Raw genomic sequence first — 26,751 nt, 5'->3', positions numbered from 1 at the left:
GAGCCAATAAGAGTCCTGAAACTCTCCACTGGTCCCGTGGGTCCGCCGCCCCGGTCGTAGGGTTCGAATCGCCGGCATTTTGAACCCCCGGACGGGTTTACGTGCGTTCGCAGGATCCTTGAGGCAAGCGCCGGCTGGGAGGGAGGATTTCCCAAGTCGGCGCAAGGGATCTTTGGGAGTGGCCCTTCAGGACCTGGAGCTGTCTGTGGAGATCGTCCACCCGCCGGTCCACGGGAGCGCGACCGGTGGGTGGGAGACAAGGAGCGGCGCGAGGGGGACCGACTGGAGTGCGGGCCCCTCGAGGACTGGGGTGTCTGAGAACGCGCCCGGGTCCGCCTCTCGTACCCCGCGCAGCTCCGATGAGAAGGTCCTGGCAGAATGGACCGCACTCGAGAATCCTCCCGCGCCGGCGCTCCTCTCCATGGGAGAGGAAGGAGCGCGGGTTGTGAGGAAGAGGCGAGTGCTCGGGGAGCAGCGGCTCCTGAGCCCGCTGCGGCACCCGAGAGATCACACCCTGCAGATTCTGCACTGCCTCCGCGAGGGTGCGAACCTGCTGGGCTAGCTGGTCGAACTGAGCAGGTTCGACCGTCTGAATGGGAGGAGAAGCGGTGGAATGCTGCTGAGAGTGTGTTGGGGACGCAGCAGCCTCCCGGCCAGAGGCGCGAGAGGCTCCGCGACCGGAAGCATTGGAAGCTCCGCGACCACCTCGCCGTGCCATTACGATCGTTCTGAGATTCGGCCCTTCCTCTAGCGCCAACTGTTGCTGGTGGTCCAAACCGAGAACGATTGACACGACGGTATGTGAACGGGCGGTTCCGCCTGAGTTGTCTTGGTTGGTGCTGGTTGCGCTCCCACCTTCCGCCAAGGAACCTGCAAACAAGCCTTGCCACCACCACCAGGGTGGGTGGATGGGCCCTCCGACGGTCAAGTCAGAGGCAGATTGCGAGGAGGAGAGATGATAATCACAAGTGGGAGAGAGTGCTCTGGGAGGTATTGCTTACCCCCCCCCCTTCTCCCCCCAGCCGCATATATACCCTGGCTGGGAGGTCTCTCAGGGGGGTTTGTCGTCGTGGGGCACGATAGAATGGCACTGACATGGCCGTTACGGGAGCGGTCGTGGAGCAGCGGCTGGGTACGGTCATGGCAGGGGGCGTCAGTGGAGCTCCCTTTTGTACGGTTGATACAGGAGATCGTGGGGCACAGCATCGGGGTACAGCCGTTGCAGGGAGTAGTGGAGCAGGAGGCCGCGGCGTGCCTCTGGAGAATAGCCTGTCGTTATCAAAAGATCTCCGACTCGGGGTCGGAATGCTGGATCATAGGGCAGCCGACCGGGGTCGGGCTGCGAAGCCGAGGAGGTCCGACTCGGGTCGGAGTGCTGGATCATAGGGCAGCCGACCCGGGGTCGGGCTGCGGAGCCGAGGAGGTCCGACTCGGGGTCGGAGTGCTGGATCATAGGGCAGCCGACCCGGGGTCGGGCTGCGAAGCCGAGGAGGTCCGACTCGGGGTCGGAGTGCTGGATCATAGGGCAGCCGACCCGGGGTCGGGCTGCGGAGCCGAGGAGGTCCGACTCGGGTCGGAGTGCTGGATCATAGGGCAGCCGTAGCTTTCCTGGATACGCGTGCCGATCACGTGGGGCATGGCGGCTCAATTCCCCCATAACAGTATGTTTTACGCAAAAGATTGGATGTTCTTCTTCCGCAACATCAACCATTGGATTGCACTTTGCACATATTTCAAAGCAGCCCAACCTCTTTCTTTCATCCACTAGCATAGATCTCAAAGCGGATGTTGTGCAATCCAACGGTTGATGTTGCGAAAGAAGGCGAATCATTCTTTCATGCGAAACATTACAACCCAAACCCACTAAACATAGGCTGGATTGAGATGCTGATGACTGTGGAATGTCGTACGCCGGAACCAGGCAGCACGGAGCCTATCGTACCATATCGATCTGGTACTGGTACCCAGTATGGATGGCACATCAATACTCAGTATGTCAAAAAAAATCCGTATCATACTGTATCGACACCGTGCTAGTGTGGCACTGGTACCGGGTCTGGTTCCGAGACGGCAAACCTTGCTGATGACATTGTTCCATTTTTTTAGATTCAAATATGACTTTTTAGGAATTGACATATATCTTTCAGTTTTAATCAGATTAGTAGGCCTTCTATTTGCAAGGTATTGCTATAAGAATGAGATTGAAGAGAGCACAAGTGGCAATTGAATTCATGGTGTTTTCTTTGCAATGAAATGCCAGCCTAAGTGTCTTATTGGTCCCTTGTCTAGTCATACAATTTCTCAAGGATGACAACTTTCAGGATGAATTTTTCACCCTGATATAATATGAAAATGGTTGATAAAACTTACATGTACTGTTTCAATAAAGAAAATGGTATTACATTCTTCATCAAGTATATTATAGAAATTAAAGGACCCGGCTATATAAGTTTAAAAAAATCCAAACAAGAATAGAATGGGAATAAAGTAAGCACCTAAATCATGAAAATATATGCTATGAAAGAGGGACAAGTACGATAGATTTTTTCAATTCATAAAAGATTTCTTACCCTGAAGAGAATAGGGCTGCTGGCAAATGAAATCCTGAAACCTCTTATCAATAAGTAGTTCTACTTATAAGATGGCACATCACTTTTGTTATCATCTAGTTCTGAATAGAGAGCATCAAAATTACTAGTCTAGAGATTGCCCTCTATGATGGTGTTCTTATGGACCAGCTAGGTCACTCTTCCCTTAGTCTGTATTGTTGTCTCTCACAGCAGAGCAATGCTGGCTCTTCTTATTCTTCCTTGGTATTATTGTTGTCCAGATTTTGGGGCGGTCGTCATATGGTCAAGGAGAAGGTGTTCGGGAGGAGGAATGCGTGATGTGCCTGGAGGAGTTCGATGCCGGAGCGGAAGTGATCAGTATGGTGCCATGCTCCCACTTCTTTCATAGCCGGGGCATCACCTAGTGGCTGGATAAGAGCCATCTTACCCCATCTGCAGATACCACATGCCCACGTCCAGCTCCTATCCACAGGGACAGCCTATGATGTAGTTTCTTTCTTTGGTGTTTAATTTCTTTATCTTTCTAGCTAGTTGTACATATGAACATTATGTATACAACATTTACCAAAACACAATATGTATACAAGTACAGTGATTTGATCTTGAATTAATCAATGAAAATGTCATATTTTTTCTATCTGTGTAATCCTATGATTCTTTAATGTTCAAATTGAGCACCATCTGCTGATAAAAGAAGATGGGGAAACTTTGGAAAATTTTTTGGTTGACAATATTTTAATAGGCGACATGCAAGCAGGAGGGCAGAAAACACATCCATTGAAACTTGATACTAGCTGAATTCATATCTTTCAGTGTTACCATGTACGAAACACCCTGATATGCCAAGTTTTGAACACGTTCAGACTGTTCACCCATGTTCAACCAACCTATCATCAACAGCAGCCGCAGCAGCAGCAATGCCAACATGATTTTAGTTCAGCATCTCTCACAAACAGAGTCGCCTGTTCTGTCAGCTGAGAATAGCCTGAAACGGCAGCAGATAGTCGATAGTTTGCTTAGAAGATGGCGGCAAAGTTCCCAACCTAATGAAGAGGCTCATTAATTCAAACATTTTTACCAACTTTGCCAAATGGTTTAACAGCCCTCAGTACAACCGGTTTGCTGTGAACTCACAGATATCAGCTGAATGAAGGACTTCAAAGCATAGCATCGAAGGAAAATGAAGAACATGATAGCTTTGAAGATTAGTGGCATGGGCCTTTGTTTGGCATAGTTTTATAGGGTTTAAAGAAGACATGTTTGGAGATAGAGAATTGTGGGTTGGGATGGTGTCCAAAGGAAGATGCCATTGAGTGTAAGTTAGAAAATTTACAAAACTATTTAAGACAATGGCTGAGTTAAAGTAGTGGGTTTTATCCACATTATATATGGTTTGGAATCGAAATTAAACTTGAGTTATCTTCTTCTTCAATAATGGTCAGAGGATACTATGGGAATAAAATCTATTGATACTTCAAATTGTATGGGACATGCCTTTTTCCTATGTTGATGGGTCACTAACGCATTACACAACAAGTGTACCTGAAGAATTGTATGCCAATCCTTATCTTGAAGGGCACCATTACATGGGTCTTCCTTTGGAATCATTGGATTATATGGAAAGGATCGCATAACCTGGGAAAAGAAAAGAAAAGATTCTCTCAAGCTAGTAAGAGGATTCTATAGGAATTTGTAATATTCAATCAAATATCAATATGCAAATCAGTTGATTCATCCTCTATCTATCACACAATTAAAATAATTAAATGCTTCTTGGAGGAGAAATTTCTTTATGGAAAAATTTTCATTTGTTTGAATGTTGGTTACAGTATCACTTTTAAACATAATATACTATAATAATTAAGGTCCTCAATCTCAATTCCAGATATCGCATTGATACCATACTATTTTAAATCAGTATGGTCGGTATGGTACGATACGCAACTTATATTAAAATTGCCTCTATTTATTTTCTGAATTTTATTTTGCCACACCTCGATACGGTTTGGTACGTCTCGATACAGATCAATACAACCTTGATACAAAGTCGTACACCTCAGTACGGATTGAAACGGCACGGTATGGGGTGGTATAGGGCTGTCCTAATCCGAACTTGAGTTTTGTACTTGTTTCTTCTGTCCACACCTCGATACGGTTTGGTACGTTCGATACAGGTCAATACAAACCTTGATACAAAGTCGTACACCTCAGTACGGATTGAAACGGCACGGTATGGGGTGGTATAGGGGCTTGTCCTAATCCGAACTTGAGTTTTGTACTTGTTTTCTCTGGTCCATATAGTACACTCCGGTACCGGACGATATGGTAAAACTCCATATCGCCGATACAAGCGGTATAGCAACCATAGTAATAAGCTTCTGCATAAGAGAAAAGAGGATGCACAAATAAGCAGAATTAAGTTTTGACTAAAATTTCTAAGAACGTCACACCTAATGTGATAATACATAATTCGCGGGAAAATATCATAAGAAACAGACAACAATCGTGCAACTAGTTTGTCTATTCTGTTGATGTGGTTGGATGAGTTGGATTATTAAATAATATTATTTTGATGGTCAACTTTATGGCTTTTTGACCTACTTCAGCTTTCTCATTAGCATCAATAATTTGTAATTCTTAGTCAATGGAAGTTTTCTCCTTGCTCTCAATATAATAAGTACTTAATCAGAAGAAACAGAAGCCTTTTCATGGCATGAGCAAAGGGTTTCGAAACCAATCAAGTAGCTAAGAATGATGTCCCACAGCTTGTAGTCTTTCACTATGAATGGGCAGCATAGAATATTCTATTCAACTTCAATTTACATAACATTACTTAAACGTAAGGAAACAAGGATGAGCTATCCCTCCAAGCGACATAAGTCATCTAAGAATGATCTCACCTAGTGGCATAAGTCCAAGCAAAGATTGATTTGTGTCTTGAGTCACATAATAGATGCGTTTGCAATTAACTATACTCATGTTTTGGTAATTTTTCATCTTACTTTAGAAACAAGTAGTAGTTGAGAGGAGGAAGGCCATAATCAATCATACTAGATGGTCAGATCTATGAATGAGCTGCCCAAGCTCAAATTTTCCAAGCTATGAAGCAGTGTGTTGTCAGCAAACTTTGGTGTTACCTTTCAATGTTTGGTGCTTGATGTTATAACCAGCTGGACGGACATTCTTGGCAATAGTAAGGTATTCATATCTAGAGTGATAGCTAGGTTTGCAACATTGATGAAATTATAGTTCATATAGCATTACTAAATATAGGTTCGGGTTGTATCTTTTACGCAAAATGAACGGTTGATGTTGCGAAAGAAGGTGAATCATTCTTTCACCTAAAACATACAATCCAAACCCACCAAACATAGGCTGGATTGATATGGTGATGACCATGGTACACCGTACCGGCCCGAACCGGGTAGTACGAGGCATACCGTACCAAACCAGTTCTGTACCGGTATCTGGTATGGGTGGCGTACCGACACTCGATATGCTAAAAAAATTCCGTATCATACCGTAGCAACACTGTGCTAGTGTGGCACCGGTACGGGATCTGATACCGAGATGGTGTACCTTGCTAATGACATTGTTCCATTTTCCTAGGTTCAAATTTGACTTTTTAGGAATCTACATATATATTTTAGTTTTAATCAGATTAGTAGGCATTCTATTTGCAAGGTATTGCTATAAAATGAGAACGAGAGAGCAAAAGTGGCTACTGAGTTCATGGCATTTTCCATCCAATGAAATGTCAACCTAAGTGTCTTATTGGTCCCTTTTCCAGTCATACAATTTTGCAAGATGACAACTTTCAGGATGAATTTTGCACCCTGATATAATATGAAAACAGTTGGTAAAACTTACAAGTACTGTTTCAATAGCGAAAAGGTGTTGCATACTTCATCAAGTATATCGTAGAAATTACAGCACCCTGCCATATAAGTTTAAAAATCCAAACAAGAATAGAATTGGAAAAAGTAAGCACCCAAATCATGAAAATATATGCTGTGAAAGAGGGAGAAGTACAATAGATTTATTCAATCCATAAAAGATTTCTTACCCTGAAGAGAACCTGGCAGCTGGCAAAAGAAAACATGAAACCTCTTATCAATGAATAGGTTCTATTTATAAGATGGCACATCACTTTGTTATCATCTAGTTCTGAATAGAGAGCATCAAAATTACTAGTCTAGCGATTGCCTTCGAAGATGGTGTTCTTATGGACCAGCTACATAACTCTTCCCTTGGTCTGCAGTGTTCTCTCTCACAGCAGAGCATTGTCATTCTTTTGAGATCTTCATAACTCTTCCTTGCTGTAAATCACTTGTAAGGGTAGTAGGGCACTTCGTTTCTTTCTCACCATTTTACCCAATGTGTAACAACCCCATCCAACATAACTTTGGTCCAAGTTTGACCACTGGAACAAGATTTATTGTTCTTGAAAAAAATAAATTACAGCTGAGCATCTGTCATTCTGGGCTATTGCAGTGAATGGAGACGTGATGACTTTGGTAGATAATAGTTAATGGGTGACCTCATAAGCAGGAGGGCAGAAAACGCATCCATGAAACTTGATACTATCTGAATTCATACCTTTTCAGCTGTTACTCTGTCCAAAAGGATTGGTTGCCGGACTCACATATATAGATGTGTTCCGATAACTATACTCATGTTTCTCTTTTATTTGGAAATATTTCATCTTACTTTTAGCCGGAAGTTAGTAGCTGAGAGTAGGAAGGCCATAATCAAACCATATAATTAGATGGTCAACCTATAAATGAGATTCCCAAACTCTTATTTTCCAAGCTCTGAAGTAGTATGTAGTCGCCATAAACCTGGTGTTACTTTCAAGTACCAGATATTACTAATTGAATTCAAACTTTTTTTTTATATGGATTAATGTAGATATAGATAAAATTATCGAGAAAAGAGTAATGGGGATTGTATATTTCGAAATCATCACGAAAATATATTCACTAGCTGATTGGACTTTCTATTTGCAATAGTTAGGCATTCATATCTGGATGATAGCTAGGTTTGTGACACCGATGGAATTATTAGTCGGTAAAGCATTACTAATACTGATTGCATCACTTGCAGTTAACATTGTTCCTTTTTCCTAGGAATACGACACTTCTGAATTGGAGAGTAAGTATTTGTTTCAGATTTAATCGGATGAGCAGCCCTCCTATTTGCAATGTATTTATACAAGAATGAGATTGAACAGAACACGAGTGGTGGCTGAATATGTGGCTCATAAGGGGTATGCCAAGTTAAACGTCTTATTGGTCCCCTGTCCAAGTCATGCAATTTCTTGAAGCTGATAATGTTCAGGAGGAAATTTTCATATTGATACAATATGAAAACACAGGGGACAGAACTTACACTGTACTGTGTCAATAAAGGAGAATAATGTTACATCTATCATTCTATTACTCTCACAATTACAGGACCAAGCGATATGCAGTTTAAATATCCGAACAAGAATAGAATTGGGAAAAACATAAGGACCCAGATCATGAAAATTATTGCTAGGAAAGAGTGACAAGTGCAAGAGATTTATTCTTTTGTAAAACATATCTTACCCCCAAGAAAACAAGACAGCTTAGCAAATGAAATCCTGAAACCTCTTATCAATGAGTAGGATCAACTTATAAGATGGCACATCACTTTTGTTACCGTCTAGTTCCTGAATAGTGGCACCAAATTACTAGTCTAGCAATTGCCTTCTGAGATGGTTTTCTATGGGACCAGCTAGGTCACTCTTCCCTTAGTCTGCATTGTTGTCTCTCACAGCAGAGCAAATGTTGGCTTCTTCTTACTCTTCCTTGCTGTAAATCACCTCCTGTAAGCGTTATGTAGAGCGCATCTTCTACACTCGATATTGACCGTTGGTATTACTGATTTGTTCTTGACAAAAAAGTTCTCGTCGCAGCCATCCGAGGGACAAGAGCCAACCAGATCAAATTTGACCGTTGGATTTCCCAAAACCTTATCCTATCCCGAATCGATTTACAGATCCGAAATCGAACCGTTGCAAGCGAACAACCCTTAGTTAGAAATCCAATCGGATTCACCAAACCCATAATTTGAACCGCTAATATTCGACCGTTGGCTCCCGATTCTCCTAAGACGTATAGGAAACACGAAAGATAGAAGACGGTCTCCGAGCAGTTGGGAAAGGAAGAAAACACGAAAGAGATAGAGAGACAAGAAAGATAGAAGAGAGTCTCCGAGCAGTTCAGAGAGGAGAAAAGAAGAAAGAGAGACAGAGAGAGATGGCAAAGGTTGAGATTCACCATCTTGGTGACACGGTCATCCAGCTTCAAGCCCATGGAGTCGTGCATGCCCGACCCCAGGTGGTTGTCCATCTTCGTGTCACCGAATTCGACGACCTGTCCGCCTCCCCGGCGGTGATGTCCCTTCGCTTCTATCTGGGCCAGCTCTCGCTGCTCAGAGCCGTGCCAGGGATCGTCTCGCTCGTGGCATCCAACCTGGATGCCAAGATTCGACAACTTTGCGAGCGTCGACTGCTCCTCTTGGCTTTCCAACCCGCGGTAGAGCTGGCGTCTGGATCATCTCTCGAGCTGGTCATCGACATCGGCACATTCTTGGCACCCGGCTGCTCCGCCCAAGACTCTGAACTCATCGACGAGTGGATGTTTTTTAGGCCTCTGCAGGAGGAGGAGCTGATCTTCGTGCAGGAATATTACTACGCAGAGGAAGAAAGTGGATTTGGTGGGGTGCCGGCGAGCAAATCTTTCATCCAGAGTTTGAGGCGGTCGCCGTATGGTCGAGGAGAAGGCGTTCAGGAGGAGGAATGCGTGATATGCCTGGAGGACTTCGATGCCGGAGCGGAAGTGAGTATGACGCCATGCTCCCACTCCTTTCATAGCCGGTGCATCACCCAGTGGCTGGAAAAGAGCCATCTCTGCCCCATCTGCAGATACCACATGCCCACGTCCAGCTCCTATCCACAGGGCCAGCCTATGATGTAGTTTCTTTCTTTTGTGTTTAATTTCTTTATCTTTCTAGCTAGTTGTACATATGAACATTATGTATACAACATTACCAAAACAACAATATGTATACAAGTACAGTGATTTGATCTTGAATTAATCAATGAAAAGGTCAGATTTCTTTCTATCTGTCCAATCCTATGATGTCTTTAATGTTCAAATTGAGCACCATCTGATGATCAAAGAAGATGGGGAACTTTGCAAAATTGTGTGGTTGACAATTTTAATGGCGACAATGCAAGCAGGAGGGCAGAAAACACATCCATGAAACTTGATGCTAGCTGAATTCATGTCTTTTCACTGTTGCTATGTACGAAAAACACCCCTGATATGCCATGTTTTGAACCAGTTCCGACCAAAGTTTCATCAACACTAGCAGCAGCAGCAATGCCAAAATGTTTTTAGTTCGACATCTCTCAAACAGAGTCCCCTGTTCTGCCAGCTGAGAATGGCCTAAAACGACATGAGATAATCGACATGAGAGTGGCCTGAAACGATATGTCAAGTTTTGAACCAGTTGTTACAATAGATTTTCCTCACCTGCAGTTGAACCAAGTGAGAACCAGGAAAAAGCAAATCATATGAATTCTATAAGGCAAATATTCTAATACCGCCAAAACCCTAATGATGGGAACCAAATCTGTATCTGTTTTTCCCCATAAAGATACCATGTTTTAATGAACAGCTATTAGACTGTTGAGACCTTCTTTATACAAAAAGAAAGAAGTTTTAGACACAAAATATATAGAAAAGGGTTAAATTATTCTTCCATAACAGCACATCCTAAAATGCGACCACTTCTTATTGGCATGGGTCTAGCATCCTTCCATTCTAGTGGCAATTTCCTCATATCACAAAACCTATTCGAGTTCAGCTTCACAATGCCATATGAAAGGGTATCTAAGTTATACTTAAGAGTCATGCCCCCAATGACATATAAATACTGCTGGAATGCAACAAATCCAAAGGTAAAAGGCTTCAATGATCTCATGTGTTTTGGAAGGACCACTGCAGGAAATTCACCCAATGTACACCAGACCTTTTGATCCATGTCCACTTTTTTGATGCTCCCTTCTTCCAGAATAGTGTAGATGTTGCCGTTTTGTATAGTTGTATAATTATGTGTCAACTTACAAAACAGCTGCAGATCTTCCATGATGCACCAATGTTGGTTCACTGGATTGAAGATAAGGTATGTATCTTGTTGAATGTTATACTCTCTCTTGCCAAGAACATGAAATTGACCTCCATACGATATACTGAAGCATTCAATTAGTGTGAAAGGCATTGGTGGTAAATCTTCCCACCTGCAACCGTTGACAATTTATAGCAATGTGAAATTCTCGACTAACCATTACATATACATATACATTACATGTGTATGCATGTGTAAGTATGCATAGCATGCACATACAAACATATTCATTTGTTAAGAGGGAATGAAGGATTGGAGGATGTTTACCCTACATACATCTGCAGTCCATGGTAACTCTATTGAACTAAAACAAATATATTAAGAAACAAGATGAATAGACTGCATGATAAAAACCAAATAAAATGCCTATGTATTTTAATTGTAAATTGCTCCTCAATGGTAACTTAGTAACTTAGGAAATCATGAAAACTAAGGTTTACCGTATCGGTCAGTACCGGTGCATATCGACCCAACCGTACCATACCAGTATTAAACCAATACACGATACAGGGGACGTACCGACACTTGGTACACTGAAATAGCCCCTATACCAGATGTATCAACACCATAATAGGATAGTACCGATATAGGGTCTAGTACCGAGACAACGAACATGGATGAAAAAAAATCTTTATAACAAGCTTACCTATCTGCACAAGGATCATAAACTTCAACAGAAGAAAGTCCTCCAGTACAACTTGAATTGCCTCCCCCAGCCACATAGACCTTGTTAGAGATAACTGCACATGCAAAATCAGTTCGTGCTGTTTGCATATTGGCAGCCCTTTTCCATTGCTTCTTGAATGGATCAAACAATATCACATCATTTATTGCCAAACTCCTTTTGTTATATAAGTAGCACCCACCAATCACTAGAAATTTCTTGCATACACTAACACAAGAAAATCCGCAGAAGCTTTCATCACAATCAGTTGGTACTGTAGGAAGAGGGTGCCAACGATCTGCATCAGGATCATAAGCATCCCATTGGCCTTTACCATCAGCTGTTGAAACAAATAACCAATTCCCACACCGCTCATGCCTAGCTTTCATGTGGGCATAATCCATGCTCCTGATTGCATCTCTCCATTTTCTAGAAATACATTCAAGCAATCCATGATATCCATGCGAGATCCTTGCCAAGCACCTTAATGCCAAATCATCCGGCAACCCCGGAATTATAGCTTGATACTCCCTGTTCAGAAAGAATTGTTTGATCAACATTTCCATAAAGCATTTACAAATAAACTGATGTTTAAAAGACCCAATTTTCATAATACTAACTTGAGCATTCTCTAAATGACAAAACATGATCTACAAGAGTTGAGTGAAGGAATATGAAGGTAATTTCAGTGCACCATGGGCGTTGTCAAAGGTGAAACTGTTTTGACAATTCGCTTGTGTTTTTTTTGGTAAGACGGGTTTTATTCCACAAATTCTAGATGGAATTTATCTTTGAGTAACTAAGAACCAAGGAGTAAAGTTTTAAGGGTGATGAAAGTATAACCTGATATGTTTACAATCACATGTGCAAAATATGCATTCCACATTCCCAGCAGTTCGATACTTGCAACTAGAAGTTGACTCTAAATAGGTCAGCAAAGATGGAGCATTCAAAATCGCATATACGCAGTAAGTCAGATTATTGAATACAAAGGCTTTCATTATATTCCATATGTTAGAATATTAAAGACAAGCTCAGGATTTTACATTTCGCATCCCAGTGTTCTCACTGGAAGTCAATACTTTTTCTTTAGACATCATGTTTTCTTGGTCAAGAAAGGTTGAATAATTATAAACCAACAAGATATCTCAAAATCTTGGTTGTATAAAACAATCAAGACATTGAAATATTAGCCAATATAGTTAAATTGAGATTAACAATCATTTTACATATTCTTACCCATAAGAAAATTATATTTACCTATTTGTTTTTAACATTAAATTAAAAAATAAAAACACAATGAGATCAATTTGCTGATTCAGAATCTTGTTGACATCTATATTAGATTAAAGAAAAAAATAAAAGTTTTTAATTTCCATTAGATTCATTCCCATTTTCTTTGGAAGGGAATTTTGCTTGTTATCTTTTACATTCCCTAAATAACACCAGTCTTCTACACGTGTGCAACATGATATTTATCGATGTCATGCTTTTGTAATCTATACCATATTCAAAATAGCCACAGGGGGGTTTGGTTCATACAGATTTTATGTGAGGTGGAATATACTAATTATTTCACATGAAATTTTTCATTACATGATGTGAATGTGTAATTTGAAAAGAAAATGCTAGTCAACTCTTTCTCACTTGCATGTCTAGGAACCTCAAAGAAAGTTCTTAATTCAATCCCCTCTCCTCCCCAAACCTGGCAGCTTCTCCTTATTATCTAGAAAATAAGGACTCTCATGGTTTGTTCCAATTTAGGATGAATTAGATCTCTCTCACCCATCTCTCTCTACATGCACAGCTTTCTTTCCTGCCTTCTTTCATGGGAACACATCTCTTGGTCTCTCATTGACATCTACCTCAAGTACACATATCATTTAAACCGACCTAATCCCTGTACATGATATGTTCATGGATCTCCTAAAATGAAATAACAAAGATATAATGAAAGAAAGTTTATGAACCACATCTCTTTATTCATCCCCTGGAATTAGGGTTAGTCTTAATAGAGAGAGGGAATGAGAGAGAAAGATGGAAATGAGAATCTCTTGACTCTATAACTGCCTGTAAATATTGGCAACACTCTCACATTTTGTTGCCATGCACTTGTTACTGATGTGACCCACAGTACACACTAAGACACATGATGAGGAAGATAAGACAACAAGGTGTGTTCATATTAAATTCTCTAAGTAGCATCATTATTTACAATATAAATAAGATTGATGATCATAGAATTGATCATAAACAACTATTTGATTTCATTAACATGACATCCAACTTTAAATATTGAACCCATCTGTTAAATCTATGACCAATTTTACATGGAAATCCATCAGCAGATCCATCTTATTTCCAACGAGAGCTCCATCCAACCACAATTCTTGGATCCAAAACCAACTTCACATCCAACCACAGATTCATCATGAATTCCTTGTCCATCTTAATTGTTCATCCAAAACTACACAAGATCTTATATGAAAGTCATGGAAGGAAAGCACCAGCCACATGCCCGCGGGCACCATTCTTAGGCAAGTTGAGTGAAATCCTTGAAAATATTAGAATTTATTCTGTGCAACTAACCTTTAACTATAAAATTATGGACCTTCCTCTTTTTATTTTGTTTATAGGGGAAAAAAAGAGGATGATTGATGCTATCCAATTTTAGGCAACATCCCAGTGCACAAGGCTTCCCTCACTTTAGGGTTTGGGGAGGGTCAAATGTGCTCAGTCTTACCCCCCATCTATGGAGAGGTTGTTTACATGATTTGAACCCATGACACCCAGTCACATGGAGGCTTGCCCTGACACCCAGTCACAATGGAGGCTTGCCCTCATCTGGTTTCAGGTGCTATAATTTCCATATTATATTCTTTAAAGAGCCAAAAAAGTAGAAGACTGGAAAAGAAATTTATTTTTCCTGATCAATATATTAATTCCCTTTTTTAATTTTTCAAAGTAGACAATCAGCATGTGCATGCTTGTCTTGCATTATTTATATATATTTGTCATTTCTTATAGCATATTTTATTTTCTAACACTATGTAGTTTTATTTTTCTTCCTTTCATATTTCCACATCCCATTATTTTGCCTTTTTCTGGGAAAAATATGATAAGTATTGAAAATATTTTGTGTTTTATCATAAAGAGTTTATAAAAGAGAGGCATTTTCATTTGCTGGTACGTGCAATAGTAGATACCTTGCAAAGAATGGCTTGGAAGCCGTGGAGCTGATCCAACTAATCCCAATCTGTGTCACACATAAGTTAAGGCATTTTTGATTCATAGGGCTATCAATATGCTCCATGATCCTCATGGTGTGCATTGCATGTGACCTGTTGTGCGCATATCTTCAAGGTAATTCATGTTCTATCTGACGAGGAAGGAAAATTTTGATTTTTTTTTTTTTGTTTTCTTTACTCGTTCCTTAATGCCTTATACATCTCTTAATTTGAATATTATATGAGTTTATTGTTTTCCACAACATTAAAAGCGTATTTAGGATGTTGGAAAGTAGCAGCTTGATCCAGAAAGTTTCAGCTTTCTCTTTATTCTTTTCAATCATTTCTTACAGTCACTTGTAACTTAAAGTGTTGTTATTGGTTATGATATGGAGAGAAAGAAAACAAGATCAAGCCTGGTTCAGTTTTATTTGCCTACATCATGGGATATATCAGTTTTGTTGGCTAAGATAATAAGAACTGATATGTATGCTGTGTCAGCAGGGAAAGTACATTTACAAACTAATGTCTTCGCCACCATGAAACCATGACTCTAAAAGATCATAGGATTATCACAAGATTGGTATTTCCCCTATCAACACTATTCTTTTTGTCCTAAAACTTTAAGACTCGTTTGGTTTTGGCAGGAAGAGGAGAGGAAAAAGTGCAGTCAACGGAAAAATGGAAGAAATGCCTCATATTTGGTTAGAGTGTTCACGAAAGAGAGATGGAAAAGTAGTTTTACTATGAAAATAAGATTTCCATATTTTACAGGAAAAAAACTCATATAAGACATAGAAAAATCCAATTCCCACCGGTTGGAAATTGAAACTTTTTTTTCCAAAAGTGTCGTTAAGCTTTTAAATAGAATGAGGCAATATCTTTTCCTTTACTAAAAGCATAACAGGTATTTTCACAGCTTTCTCAGAAAAATAGATGCTCAATCAAATATAACCCACTCTAGAATGTGCCACTTTCTCACGGTCAACAAAACAAGTAAAAACCATTTTTCCATGAAAGAAAGACGTTTCAGTGAGGGGAAATTTTCCTGTGAACCAAACAGTCCTAATGGACTTCCTACCAATCTAGCCATGATAAGTAGATCCAAAGTAGCAGAATACTCTTGCAAAAAGCCTATAGGATTTAGTTTTCAATGGAGACGCCCGATTTCAAAGAAATGACAAAAAATTCACCTTTTCTTTTCTTTTTTTTCTCCTTTTTAAGTCAGCCGGGTTTACGTCTTCAGAGTATACTAATCAGACAAGTCTTACAAGGATAATTTTATGGTGCCCTGCAGCTTAAATAATGATCGAGATAAAGGAGGGCAGATTTCAGCAACAAGATGTTTGTTATCCGCAATTCTGAAAGCAAACTGTTGGCCACGAAATCTAAACAACACAACCAATAACTGTAACATCTATTGAAAAGCCCTAGCACACGAAAAGTAATTTGGAATCTACAAAGAAATTATTAAAGCCAAATTTAAAAGAGTAAAAGATAATTAAAGAAAAAAATATAAAGGAAAAGCAAATATAGCTCACCGATCATCGCCCACGGGCTCCTCCTCCATTTCCCCACAGACGATTAATTGGAGAGAAAGGCGATCCTATTTTTTATGGAGAGAGTTGTGTTACGCTCGCTCGCGGAGAAGTCCCTATCTATCGTTGTTTGGGCAACAACTGAATCGGGTCGGATCCGGTTTCCGGCCAAACCCACCCAATTCAACCCGTTCTAATAAAGAATAAGATAACGGATTAACGGTCTATGACGGCGTTATGCTGACATCCTGCTGTCGTGCTTGGAACTCTAGGGATCGTGGTTGTTTCCTTGGCGCCCATCGACCGTTGGATCATCCACTACACAGATTTCAAAACTTTCGGTGCTCTATCATTTGCAGCTCTCAAAGCGAGGAGTGGATGATCCAACGATCGACGGACGCGAAGGAAGGTGCATCGTTCTCCCTGGAAACAACCTCGTCTCGTGCGAAGATGGGGCGGAAGAAGTTCATCGACAGGAAGAACTCCGCCACCTTCCAGCTCCTCGCGCGCGACTCCTCCTCCTCCGCCACCTTCCAGCTCCTCGCGCGTGACTCCTCCTCCTCCGCCACCTCCACCGCCGGCGACGGTGGTGCACCGCCCTAATCCGACTGCCACACGGACGACGAGGGGAGCGCGCTGATGGCGGGGTATCCGGGGGTCGCACGGAGAGCGCCCTTCCGGACCACGTGAGGAGGGAGATTATGGAGCTGGGGCTCCCGAAGATAAGATGGTTATAATTACCTCAGCCATCTCCGTGAGAAAGAATGCTGGCGGTGGCTCCACCTACTACGATAACAGCAAGGCCGGGCTCGATCGGGTTCGCTCGATTTTAAGGTGTGTTGTCGAATTCTATGTTGATGGATTGATTGTTTGATTGACTAGCTGAAGCAGGCAATTCGATTTCTTTTTTACTGATTGTTTTTTTGTTTCTTATCAATTTTATAACAGGCCTATGATGCTTCAAGGCTTCGAATCAGTTCCGAGTCGAAGGCAATCTTCCTGAAGGACATGCGGAAGTAAATGAGGAAGAGGACGAGGAGGAGGAGGCGGTGCTCCGAGGTGTGGAGATGGTTTCTGCTAAAGAAAGGTTGGAGTGGCAAGAATAATCTACTGGAAAGCAGAGAATGAATTTGCTGAGTGAAACGGAGAAGATGAGCTTGAGGGGGGCGAAAGCCAGAGTTCGTCGACCCTGGATGAGCAATTTGATCTTGAGAGTTTTTGTTTCTCATTCACCATTCCCTTTGCATGATATTGGCTTGCCTTCTGATTCATGTGTACTTAGAGAACAAATGCTGCTTATAGCATTGTTAAGGTGTTTAGGAGTAGCAGAGTCTAATAGCTCATTCCATAAAGACACTATTATTGTTTTGTTGAAATCTTCATTTTTTTCAGAAAACATTGGCATTGGTTGAATGATCTGTGACCTCGTTCCAGAATAATCAATGATCTAGAATTTTACATGACCAATTCCCCCTATTTTTTTGTTATCGAGAATACATACACATGTACATATACATGTATATTCACATATATTATTCACATAACTCCCGATATACTATTTGTTGGGGAAAAAATGGACTCACCCCACAAATACAATTTAAGCACCCAAATCCGACAGCGAGCCGAGCTCATAGGCCGAGCCGAGCACAGAAGGCTGCCGAGCACAGAAGGCGGCCGAGCTCCGAAGGCTGTCGACTCAGAAGGTCGAGCACAGAAGGCCGAGCACAGCAAGCCGAGACCAGAAGGCTGCCGAGCTCAGAAGGCCGAGCACAGCAGCCGAGACCAGAAGGCTGCCGAGCTCCGAAGGCCGAGCACAGAAGGCCGAGCCGAGCTCATAGGCCGAGCCGAGCTCAGAAGGCCGAGCTCAGAAGGCTGCCGAGCACAGAAGGCTGCCGAGCTCAGAAGGCCGAGCACAGGCTGCGAGCACAGAAGGCTGCCGAGCTCAGAGGCCGAGCTCAGAAGGCCGAGCACAGAAGGCTGCCGAGCTCAGAAGGCCGAGCTGACCTCAGAAGGCCGACCTCGGTCGTCTATATGCTGCGGTCCATGCCCTGCAGCAGCTTCACTGCACCATGCTTTACTTGCCGGCCACGCCACGACATATCAATCAGGGACCATACCTTGCTACGACTGTCAACGCCTCACCATTCCCAAGAATGTACTGCACTGCGCGCCACAAGCAAGCTCTGGCTACGCGCCATCTCCTCCCATGATGGGAACGGGCCATCCACGGCAACTCATTACTTCACACGCCCACGTCCAATCGTGACGGTAACCCATTAATTCGGCCCAGTCACATCACAGGTAACCCTCCCACTCCTCCTATAAAAAGGGGAACTCCTTCCTCTCAGGGGGGGCGGGGCTTCGGACTTCTACATACAGTCCCTCTCCGTCTCCAAAATTAAGCCCCCCTCTGACTTAAGCATCGGAGGGCCGGCGCTGGAAACCCCGGCCACCGGCTTGTTGCAGGTCTCCCGGAGGACGTCGCATGCCAGCCGGACCGCCGTTCGTCGATTCTCGCCAGAGCTCCCCCCTCCTCAGCCGACAGTCGCCTCCGGGTCCAAATTCCAGCAATAGTTGGCGCTAGAGGAAGGGCCCGAGTTACGGCCATGAAACTAAGGAGCAGAGGAGCCTTTAATGCCTCTCGGCATCATGCTCCAAGTCCCGAACGCTCAGTCCAGAATTCACCACCAAGATCTCCAGTAGATCAAGTTCCGCAAGTCCAACCCGAGCACTTCGACGCGCTAGTGCAGCAAGTCCAGCATTAGCCATTGCAGCCCAAAGCCTACAACAAGTGGAGGCCCCTCCTGTACCGCCTCCACGGGTTCATGTTAAGCAGAGGAAGAAACTTTCTCCCGAGCCATCTCGAATCAGGCATGGCTCCCGCTGCAACAACGTATGTGGGGGCAACCAGTGAGAAATAGTAGCCCAAGTCTCACGTCAACGAGTTGGAGGGAAAGAGAAATAAAAGCTGAGGTCTAGAGAAGGAGAGTTATTGAGCTTTAAAATGGGATTGTAAGCCTCTGTGGTAAAGGGTACAGCTCCATTAAATCCCATTGCCCTTCAAACTCTTCTATCTTTCGGCAGAAAGAAACCAGCATGTACTCCTCCTCACGGGTGTAAGTCCTCAGGACGGCGCCCACGACGTTGCTCTCCTTCAGAGCATCGCCATCACCGAAGTCCCCGCCGAGCTCATACAGGCCGAGACCAGAAGGCTGCCGAGCTCCGAAGGCTGCCGAGCTCATCCAGGCCGAGCTCATGTAGGCCGAGCCGAGTTCAGAAGGTCGAGCTCGTCATCCACATGCTGCAGCCACGACCTACAACAGTCTCATCCAGGCCGAGCTCATGCAGGCCGAGCCGAGCTCAGAAGGTCGAGACCAGAAGGCTGCCGAGCTTATAAGCCCGAGCTCAGAAGCCGAGCGCAGAACATCTCTCCCAGAAAATCGAGCCAAAGAAAGCTGGTGCTAAGCCAAGTCCTAAGGGACTTCGAAGTTCGGAAGCCATCAAAATGTCTCCAAAAGGTACAGGATGCCACTTTGGTTTTAAATAATTTTAATATTTTATCTATCTCCAGGTCGGAGAATGCAAAAGGCGACCTACGGGTATCTCTATCTCCAACGTCGCCCCACTCCAGGTGGGAACGCACGATCGCCAACAGACAAGGCCATCTCCGGTCTCCATCTCCATCTCCCTCAAAGACCCCGACTAAGTTCGGGATGCCCCGAGTGTCGATAGTGCATTCCCAGACCCCTCGACCTCGGAAAAAGCGTCGCAGGTCGACAGTGCGTTCCCAGACCCCTCGACCTTGCGCACGATCCCTCGACTAAGGTCGAGATCCCCGCTGAGTCGACAATGAGCCCAAGCTCCCTCGACCTCGGGAAGATGGGGTAGTACCTTCGCGGCCCTCGTGGCGCTCGACATCGACACGGGGTAGTACCTTCGCAGCCTCCCGTAGCGCCTCCTCGACTAAGGTTGAGATGCCCCCGTGGTGTCGACAGTGCGTTCCTAGACCCCTCGACCTCGGAAAGCATCGCAGGTCGACAGTGGCGTTCCCAGACCCCTCGACTTGCGTACGATTCCTCGACTAAGGTCGAGATGCCCCGATAAGTCGATAGCGAGCCCAAGCTCCCTCGACTCGGGAAGACGGGGGTAGTACTTCGCGGCCCTCCGTGGCGCTCGACATTCGACAACGGGGTAGAACCTTCGCGGCCCCCCGTAGCGCCTCCTCGACTAAGGTCGAGATGCCCCGATAAGACGACAGCAAGCCCAAGCTCCCCTCGACCTCGGAAAGACGGGGTAGTACCTACGCGGACCCCGAGGCATTCAACGACATTCGACGTCTCCTACGACAAACGCCCCGATCTGAGTGGGGGCACCCTGCTGAGTCGACCACAAGCCAAAGAAGGCTGCTGAGTCGACCTGAAACACTTAACTCCAACTGCATGAGAGGTACACCCTACTTGGCACGCACATCTCCATATATATTTGGCTATATTACAGGATGACGACGACTGGACTACTTCCTTCGCCCGAGCCAAAAAGTAGCTCGAACTCGGAAGTCGGGGTAAGTGTTGGGGGAAAAAATGGACCACCCTATAAATACAATTAAAGCACCCAAATCCGACAGCGAGCCGAGCTCATAGGCCGAGCCGAGCACAGAAGGCTGCCGAACTCAGAAGGCCGAGCTCAAAAAGGCTGCCGAGCTCAGAAGGCCGAGCACAGAAGGCCGAGCTGACCTCAGAAGGCCGACCTCGTCGTCTATATGCTGCGGCCATGCCCTGCAGCAGCTTCACCCGCACCATGGTTTACTTGCCGGCCACGCCACGACATATCAATTAGGGACCATACCCTGCTACGACTGTCAACGCCTCACCATTCCCAAGAATGTACTGCACTGCGCGCCACAAGCAAGCTCTGGCTACGCGCCATCTCCTCCCATGATGGGAACGGGCCATCCACGACAACTCATTACTTTCACACGCCCATGTCCAATCGTGACGGTAACCCATTAATTCGCCCAGTCACATCACAGGTAACCCTGCCACTTCCCCTATAAAAAGGGGAACTCCTTTCTCTCAAGGGGGGCGGGGCTTCGGACTTCTACATACAGTCCCTCTCCTTCTCCAAAATTAAGCCCCTCTGACTTAAGCATCGGAGGGCTGGCGCCGGAAACCCCGGCCACCGGCTTGTTGCAGGTCTCCCGGAGGACGTGGCACGCCACCAGGACCGCCGTTTCGTCGATTCTCGCCAGAGCTCCCCCCTCCTCAGCCGACGGTCGCCTCCGGGTCCAAATTCCAGCAACACTATTATTGTCTCTCTCTCTTGCATAATGTTTTGTATGCACTAGCAGATAATTCATTATCCGTATTCTGGAGCTTGGGTCTGTTTTCTTCAGCTTATCTAGTCCCAGTCTCTTTTGGTATTAGTGATTAAGGACCAACTGTGTACTACATTCCGCAACAGTTCTGACAATTTGGCAGGGGGGATGTTCATAGTTCTTTCTTCAACAAATATCTCTCTAGAACCTGTGGATGCTGAGTGTATGCGAAGTCTGGTCATTCATAGCTTTGGGAATCATCTGGTAGCATGGGTAACTAACGGAATGAGAGAGAGAATGCAAAATAGTTGGAGGTGGAGTTGGCTACCCAGGGAGTTCGAGGCCTATGGGGATGGTTTTACATCTTGCAAAAATCAAGTCATGAGGCTTGCCTTAATATTGACTTGAGCTGCCTCAACCCTTGTGAAGGGGTGGACGACTGCACCCAGCGGAATGCTGATAATACTGAGCTGCTACCCTCCGAGTCCAACTGAGCAATGGATCTCCAGCCCGTCCTCGAGCTGAGGTATTGCTAGTTTGGCCAAATGCTCTCTTTGTCTTGGATCTTAGCCCTCCTCTTACGAGATTTGCTGTAATCAACCTTTTGGCGGACTAATTTTGTCTCTCTTTCTCTGATGTAACTGGCTATGGGCACAACTTGTAAATGACACTTCTTTTAATGAAAGTTAGAACTCTTTGATCAGCACTTACAGGTATTTCAGAATGCTTGTGCCGATTTTGCTGTGTGATTGTGGTTGTAGCATTAAGCCTTGCGAACAACTTGATAAGGTTGTATCCCTCTTGAGGTCGCCTTGGGAGCCAATATAGCCTGAAGGTAGTCGCTAATCACTTTGCCCCCCAATCATGATCATAAGAGGCCGAGCTATTCGATTTGGCACATAGGATCTTTTCTGACGTCGTCATAGCTCGATGCCAGAGAGTTCGATCCTTAGGTCGTGCCTTTGTGCTGAATCTGACTAGCTTTAGCTCACGACCAAGTAGGCTAGGCTGCCATTTTAGTTTGACCTAGTCGTAGCTAGGATTTTACCCCGGCTAGCGTTAAGACACCACTTGTGATTCGGGGACTTGGATGTAGCCAAGTTTTTTGCCCTTCAGCTTTAGCATGTGACTAGTTAGCGGCTGCCACTTTCAGCCGACCTAATCATAGTGAAGATTTTACCTTGGCTGACATTAAAGCACCATTTATAAACCGGGGACCTAGTTGTAGCGAGGTTTTTCTTTTCATGGCTAGTTTTCTACCCGAGGGGCCAGGCCGAGCAGGACTGGTTGTGATCCAAACCTAGACTAATAAGGTTTTCCTTTATCAGCTGGTTTTGCTTGCGACCAATTTGGCTAGACATACCACACGAAGGATACTGACACCGGGAGTGACAGACTTCACTGAAACACCACTTGGAGTCTTGGATGCTTAGGTACTCGGGCGGAGAGAAAGGTAGACCAAAAGATAGAGTCTTGGGGACCCCATATATAGGGACACAGACGATCCTGATCGAAGCACCGGTCCGACTACCCAGATAGATTGAAGCACGTGTCAGTCTAAGGTACGGCACGAGCAATCTAAATGGATTGCTATATTAATGGTGTCTCAAAGTCACCCCCGTAATAATGATGCCTCAAGATGGCCTGGATCCGGCGATGCTTCGAGAAGACCGATCGGTGCGCCTAACACCTTTAACAAAGATCTCGCCCTCAATCGAGGTAACCATCCGACTTCCGTCGTCCGAACCAGAATATAGTTCGGCCTCGAAAGTGGAGGATAGTAATAAAAAAAATATTGAACACATCGACCTCGGGCCAGACCGGCCCTCCAACCTCAGGCTGGAACTAAGATGAACAACTTCAACTCCAGCCAAGAAGTCGCCAGGCAAAGAGAACAATCAGCCCGCGTCGAAAAGGGCTGACAGCCCTGGTAACCTACGATCATCGTAGCTCTACATGTCGCGTTAGATTTGCACTGTGCCCTGCCCCCACACCGATTGACTCCTATGCCGTGGCAGTACCACCGCCGCAGCCGTACCACCGACCACAATCTGACATCATTGCACGTCACATCGGCCCAAATAATGACAACATTGGTTCCTATATAAAGAGAGGCAACCCTTATATGCAAACCACATTGGGTTGTCAAAGTGAAAATAAAAGATTATAGCAAACGACCAAACTAATACTAGTGTTGATTTGCTTAAAAAATGTCAAGTAATCTTAAATCTCAAAATGGCTCGAGTCCTTTTAAATGCCCATAGACTCAACCTACTACACAACTACAAATTAATGAACCATCGGCATCTTCTGTCAACTACTAGAATAATGGAGGAAGCAGTTCTTAATGTAGAAGCACAGATTTTTATATTTAAAAGATAATGTATGTCCATAAGATGCTTGAAATAAGCTACCCATGAGGTTTATTCATTAACCTGAATGAAATTGTTGTTTACTTGTAATAGTTTTGTATTTGATTTTTCATTAACCTGAATGAGGTTTATACATTAAGCTGAATGAAAAATTAATCTTTCCATGATGATTAATTAAGGGATTACATAATTCGGAAGGTTAAGCACTTGCAGAGGGTCTGATCTTCAAGTTGGAATAAAGTTCTGTATTTGAACCAAGCCTGCAACCTTCAAAACTCCCAAGAAGAATCCTAAGACAGCTTTAGGTAAACCCTCTATTGGAATTAAACAGCTCAAAATAACTCAAAAAATAGAAAAAATTTAAGACATCTGCAACCTCTGCACTGAAACATGACCATGATGAGTTTAATAATCCTGCTTCTGAATTAGTTGCGTTCAGTTCCCCATGACATAACCAAGAAAGCAATCCTAGGATGTCTTACTGCTTAACAATATGACAGAAAACATTAGATTGATAGTTTTCTAATATAAACTCTTATAGAATGCCCCGCTAATACATCCCAATTGCAATTTGCTTCTAATCTTTAGCTCCTAGAGGTGTAAAACTGCAAGAACAATCCAACAGCCGCCTAGGATAATGGAAAAACATATGCAAGTTGCTATAAAATTTGATCACATAGACTTGGGAAATATGCACTAGTGAAGCACAAAAGAACTGGGATGGTATTGATAAAATTTAACAAAGTTTATAAGGTTCTGGCATATAAAATAAACAAAGTTTATAAGGTTCTGGCATATAAAATATCTCTCACATACTCAAGGTCCTGTCCATATATACACTAATTTTACCAACAAGATTCCCTGTCGTTGACAGACTCAAGGTCCGATCCAAACTTAAAATTCAGTGCAAGCTTCAGACCAAATATTTGGATTTATTGTTTTTATATAGTCTTCATGCATAATTAACCAGATTGTCAAATTCTCTACAATATGGTATCTTTTTTTTGGTCATTATGAAATGCTACGAGCTTACCCTGTCAGACCGACTTCTGAACAATGGCTTCCAGGACGGCGGACTTGGGATTGACCATGGGAGGTCCCTTGTCCCTGCGCTCGAGCTCGTCCAGCCGGAAAGTGACGAGCTTGTCCCAATTGCCGCCCTCGAATAAGACCCCAACCTTCCCATCCGTGACCCTCTGGACGATGCCGCAGAACATGTACAACGGGTTCTTGGGGTTCTTCACGATCACGATCATCCCTGGCAGCAAGAGCGGCAGCTCCGGCGGCTTCGGCTTCGAGCCGGAGAACACAATCCCCGCCTCCTCCCTGCCGGCGATGGGTGGGTTCTCCTCGATGAACTTCTTGAGGCCCTTCTCGCCGCCGGGGAAGCCGCCGGTGAGGCCGAGCAGCTCCTTCTCGAAGGCGTCGTCGCCGAAGCCCCACGGTGACGAGGAAGGGGATCCGCCGGATCGGGGCTGAGGGGTGGTCGGAGATGGCGCAAGGCTCTGGTTGAGCTCCTTCTGGAGGCCCTGTTCGCCGTTGCAGAGGCCGCGGCCGCCCAGGATCTCGGAGAGCTGGAGCTTGGCGGAGGGTGTAATCGTGGTGGTGATGGGCCTGCTGGGGATTGAGGAATTGCGGTTTTTGCGCAGGAAGGAGGGGCGGCCAAGGACAGGGTTTTGGGTTTGGATTGGAATGGAAGACGCCATGGATTTGAAGAAATGAAGGGACAACGGCTGCTGCTGCTCCTGCTCGAGTCCGGAATGGGATTACATGGGAGACTGGACACCACACACTATTAATCGGCAGTTCGAGCCGTATTACTGGACCAGGCACACATTTTGATTGATGATTGGTATGTATTTTAAGTTAAGCTTTTAGAAAATAAAATTATACTTATTATAATTTATAAATATATGTATGTATGTATGTATGTATGTATACACACACGTATGCATGTGTGTGTGTATATATATATATATCTATGTATGTAGAATGAACCCCTATTCATCATGCATCCTTTTGGCCTTCAAAATTCTATGAAATAAATTAGGTTCAACCACTTTGTCAATGCTGGTAGGGTTGCGTCGGTGTTGGATGGGGAATGCACGGGTGGTGTTTCATAGGTGGGTGGAAGAGAAGGTGAGGGAGAGTAGAGGGGCATCAAGTGGTGAAGAGGAGTAGAAGCATTTAGGAGAGAAATTTTGCTGGGAGATGTTGAAGCACTTTTGATCTCTGTGGGCAATTGCCGACGATTACTTGGGCTTCTATTTATATGGGCTTTGTTATTTACGTTTTGGATTTGTACTGAAATTAGTTCCGCTCACAATTATGCGAGAGACCTAGTAGAGGTACGAACCTGCCTTGAACCAGTATGGCTTAACAAACTATTTCATATGCCGTTATGAATAAATTTCAATATCTTTCAAATTTTCAGATAATATTGAAAACTTTGCATAAACGATTAAAGCTTGAGAAAATCATATTATCCGAGTGTACGGCAGTTGCCGTGACCCCCGGCTCGCGATCTCGAGTCGGGAGCATGACAATTAATATGGCATCAGAGCATAAGTGGATGAATCATAAGTTATAGAATCAGATATAATATGAACGTAGGTGGATAGACACTAGGGACATTGAGACGCTAGTTTATGGTGATTATGACAAGTTATTCTAAATACTTGTAATTAACTGGTAAGCTTATTAAGGGTATGTTGCTATCTAATGATATAGGTTAGGATGCCTCTATATCGGATAAGAAAGGCTACTAGTGGTGCTACTGATGAGGCACGAAACTAGCGAGATGGCAACACCACACCCCAATAGGTCGGCGGCACCCCTCAGCAGGA

At 44.1% G+C, this 26,751-nt stretch overlaps 2 protein-coding genes across 3 annotated transcripts in view; both read right to left on the bottom strand.

Annotated features, from left to right (window-relative positions):
- LOC103696565 (F-box/kelch-repeat protein At1g16250) overlaps positions 1-16,302 on the bottom strand; it is a 28,306-nt gene extending 12,004 nt beyond the window's left edge. Inside the window, exons 1-3 of one of the 2 annotated variants that reach the window (XM_039130082.1) lie at positions 16,223-16,302; positions 11,437-11,985; positions 10,226-10,902 (exon numbers count right to left, since the gene is read on the bottom strand). In XM_039130082.1, coding sequence (XP_038986010.1) covers positions 10,356-10,902; positions 11,437-11,985; positions 16,223-16,251 — 1,125 coding nt within the window. In that variant the 5' untranslated portion in view covers positions 16,252-16,302 and the 3' untranslated portion in view covers positions 10,226-10,355. Of the gene's footprint in view, positions 1-10,225; positions 10,903-11,436; positions 11,986-16,222 lie in introns of those variants that run through there. The other variant, XM_039130083.1, reaches the window with a different exon arrangement.
- Positions 16,303-24,605: 8,303 nt separating this feature from the next.
- Positions 24,606-25,708, bottom strand: LOC103696564 (NAD(P)H-quinone oxidoreductase subunit S, chloroplastic). The gene has a single exon (XM_008778236.4). It carries the CDS (start codon positions 25,609-25,611, stop codon positions 24,943-24,945), a length of 669 nt encoding a protein of 222 aa, XP_008776458.1. The 5' UTR covers positions 25,612-25,708; the 3' UTR covers positions 24,606-24,942.
- Positions 25,709-26,751: the final 1,043 nt, after the last annotated feature.

The sequence above is a fragment of the Phoenix dactylifera genome, chromosome 9 (assembly GCF_009389715.1).
Source record: "Phoenix dactylifera cultivar Barhee BC4 chromosome 9, palm_55x_up_171113_PBpolish2nd_filt_p, whole genome shotgun sequence".
Lineage (NCBI taxonomy): Eukaryota > Viridiplantae > Streptophyta > Magnoliopsida > Arecales > Arecaceae > Phoenix > Phoenix dactylifera.
This window is presented reverse-complemented; position numbering and strand designations above follow the sequence as displayed.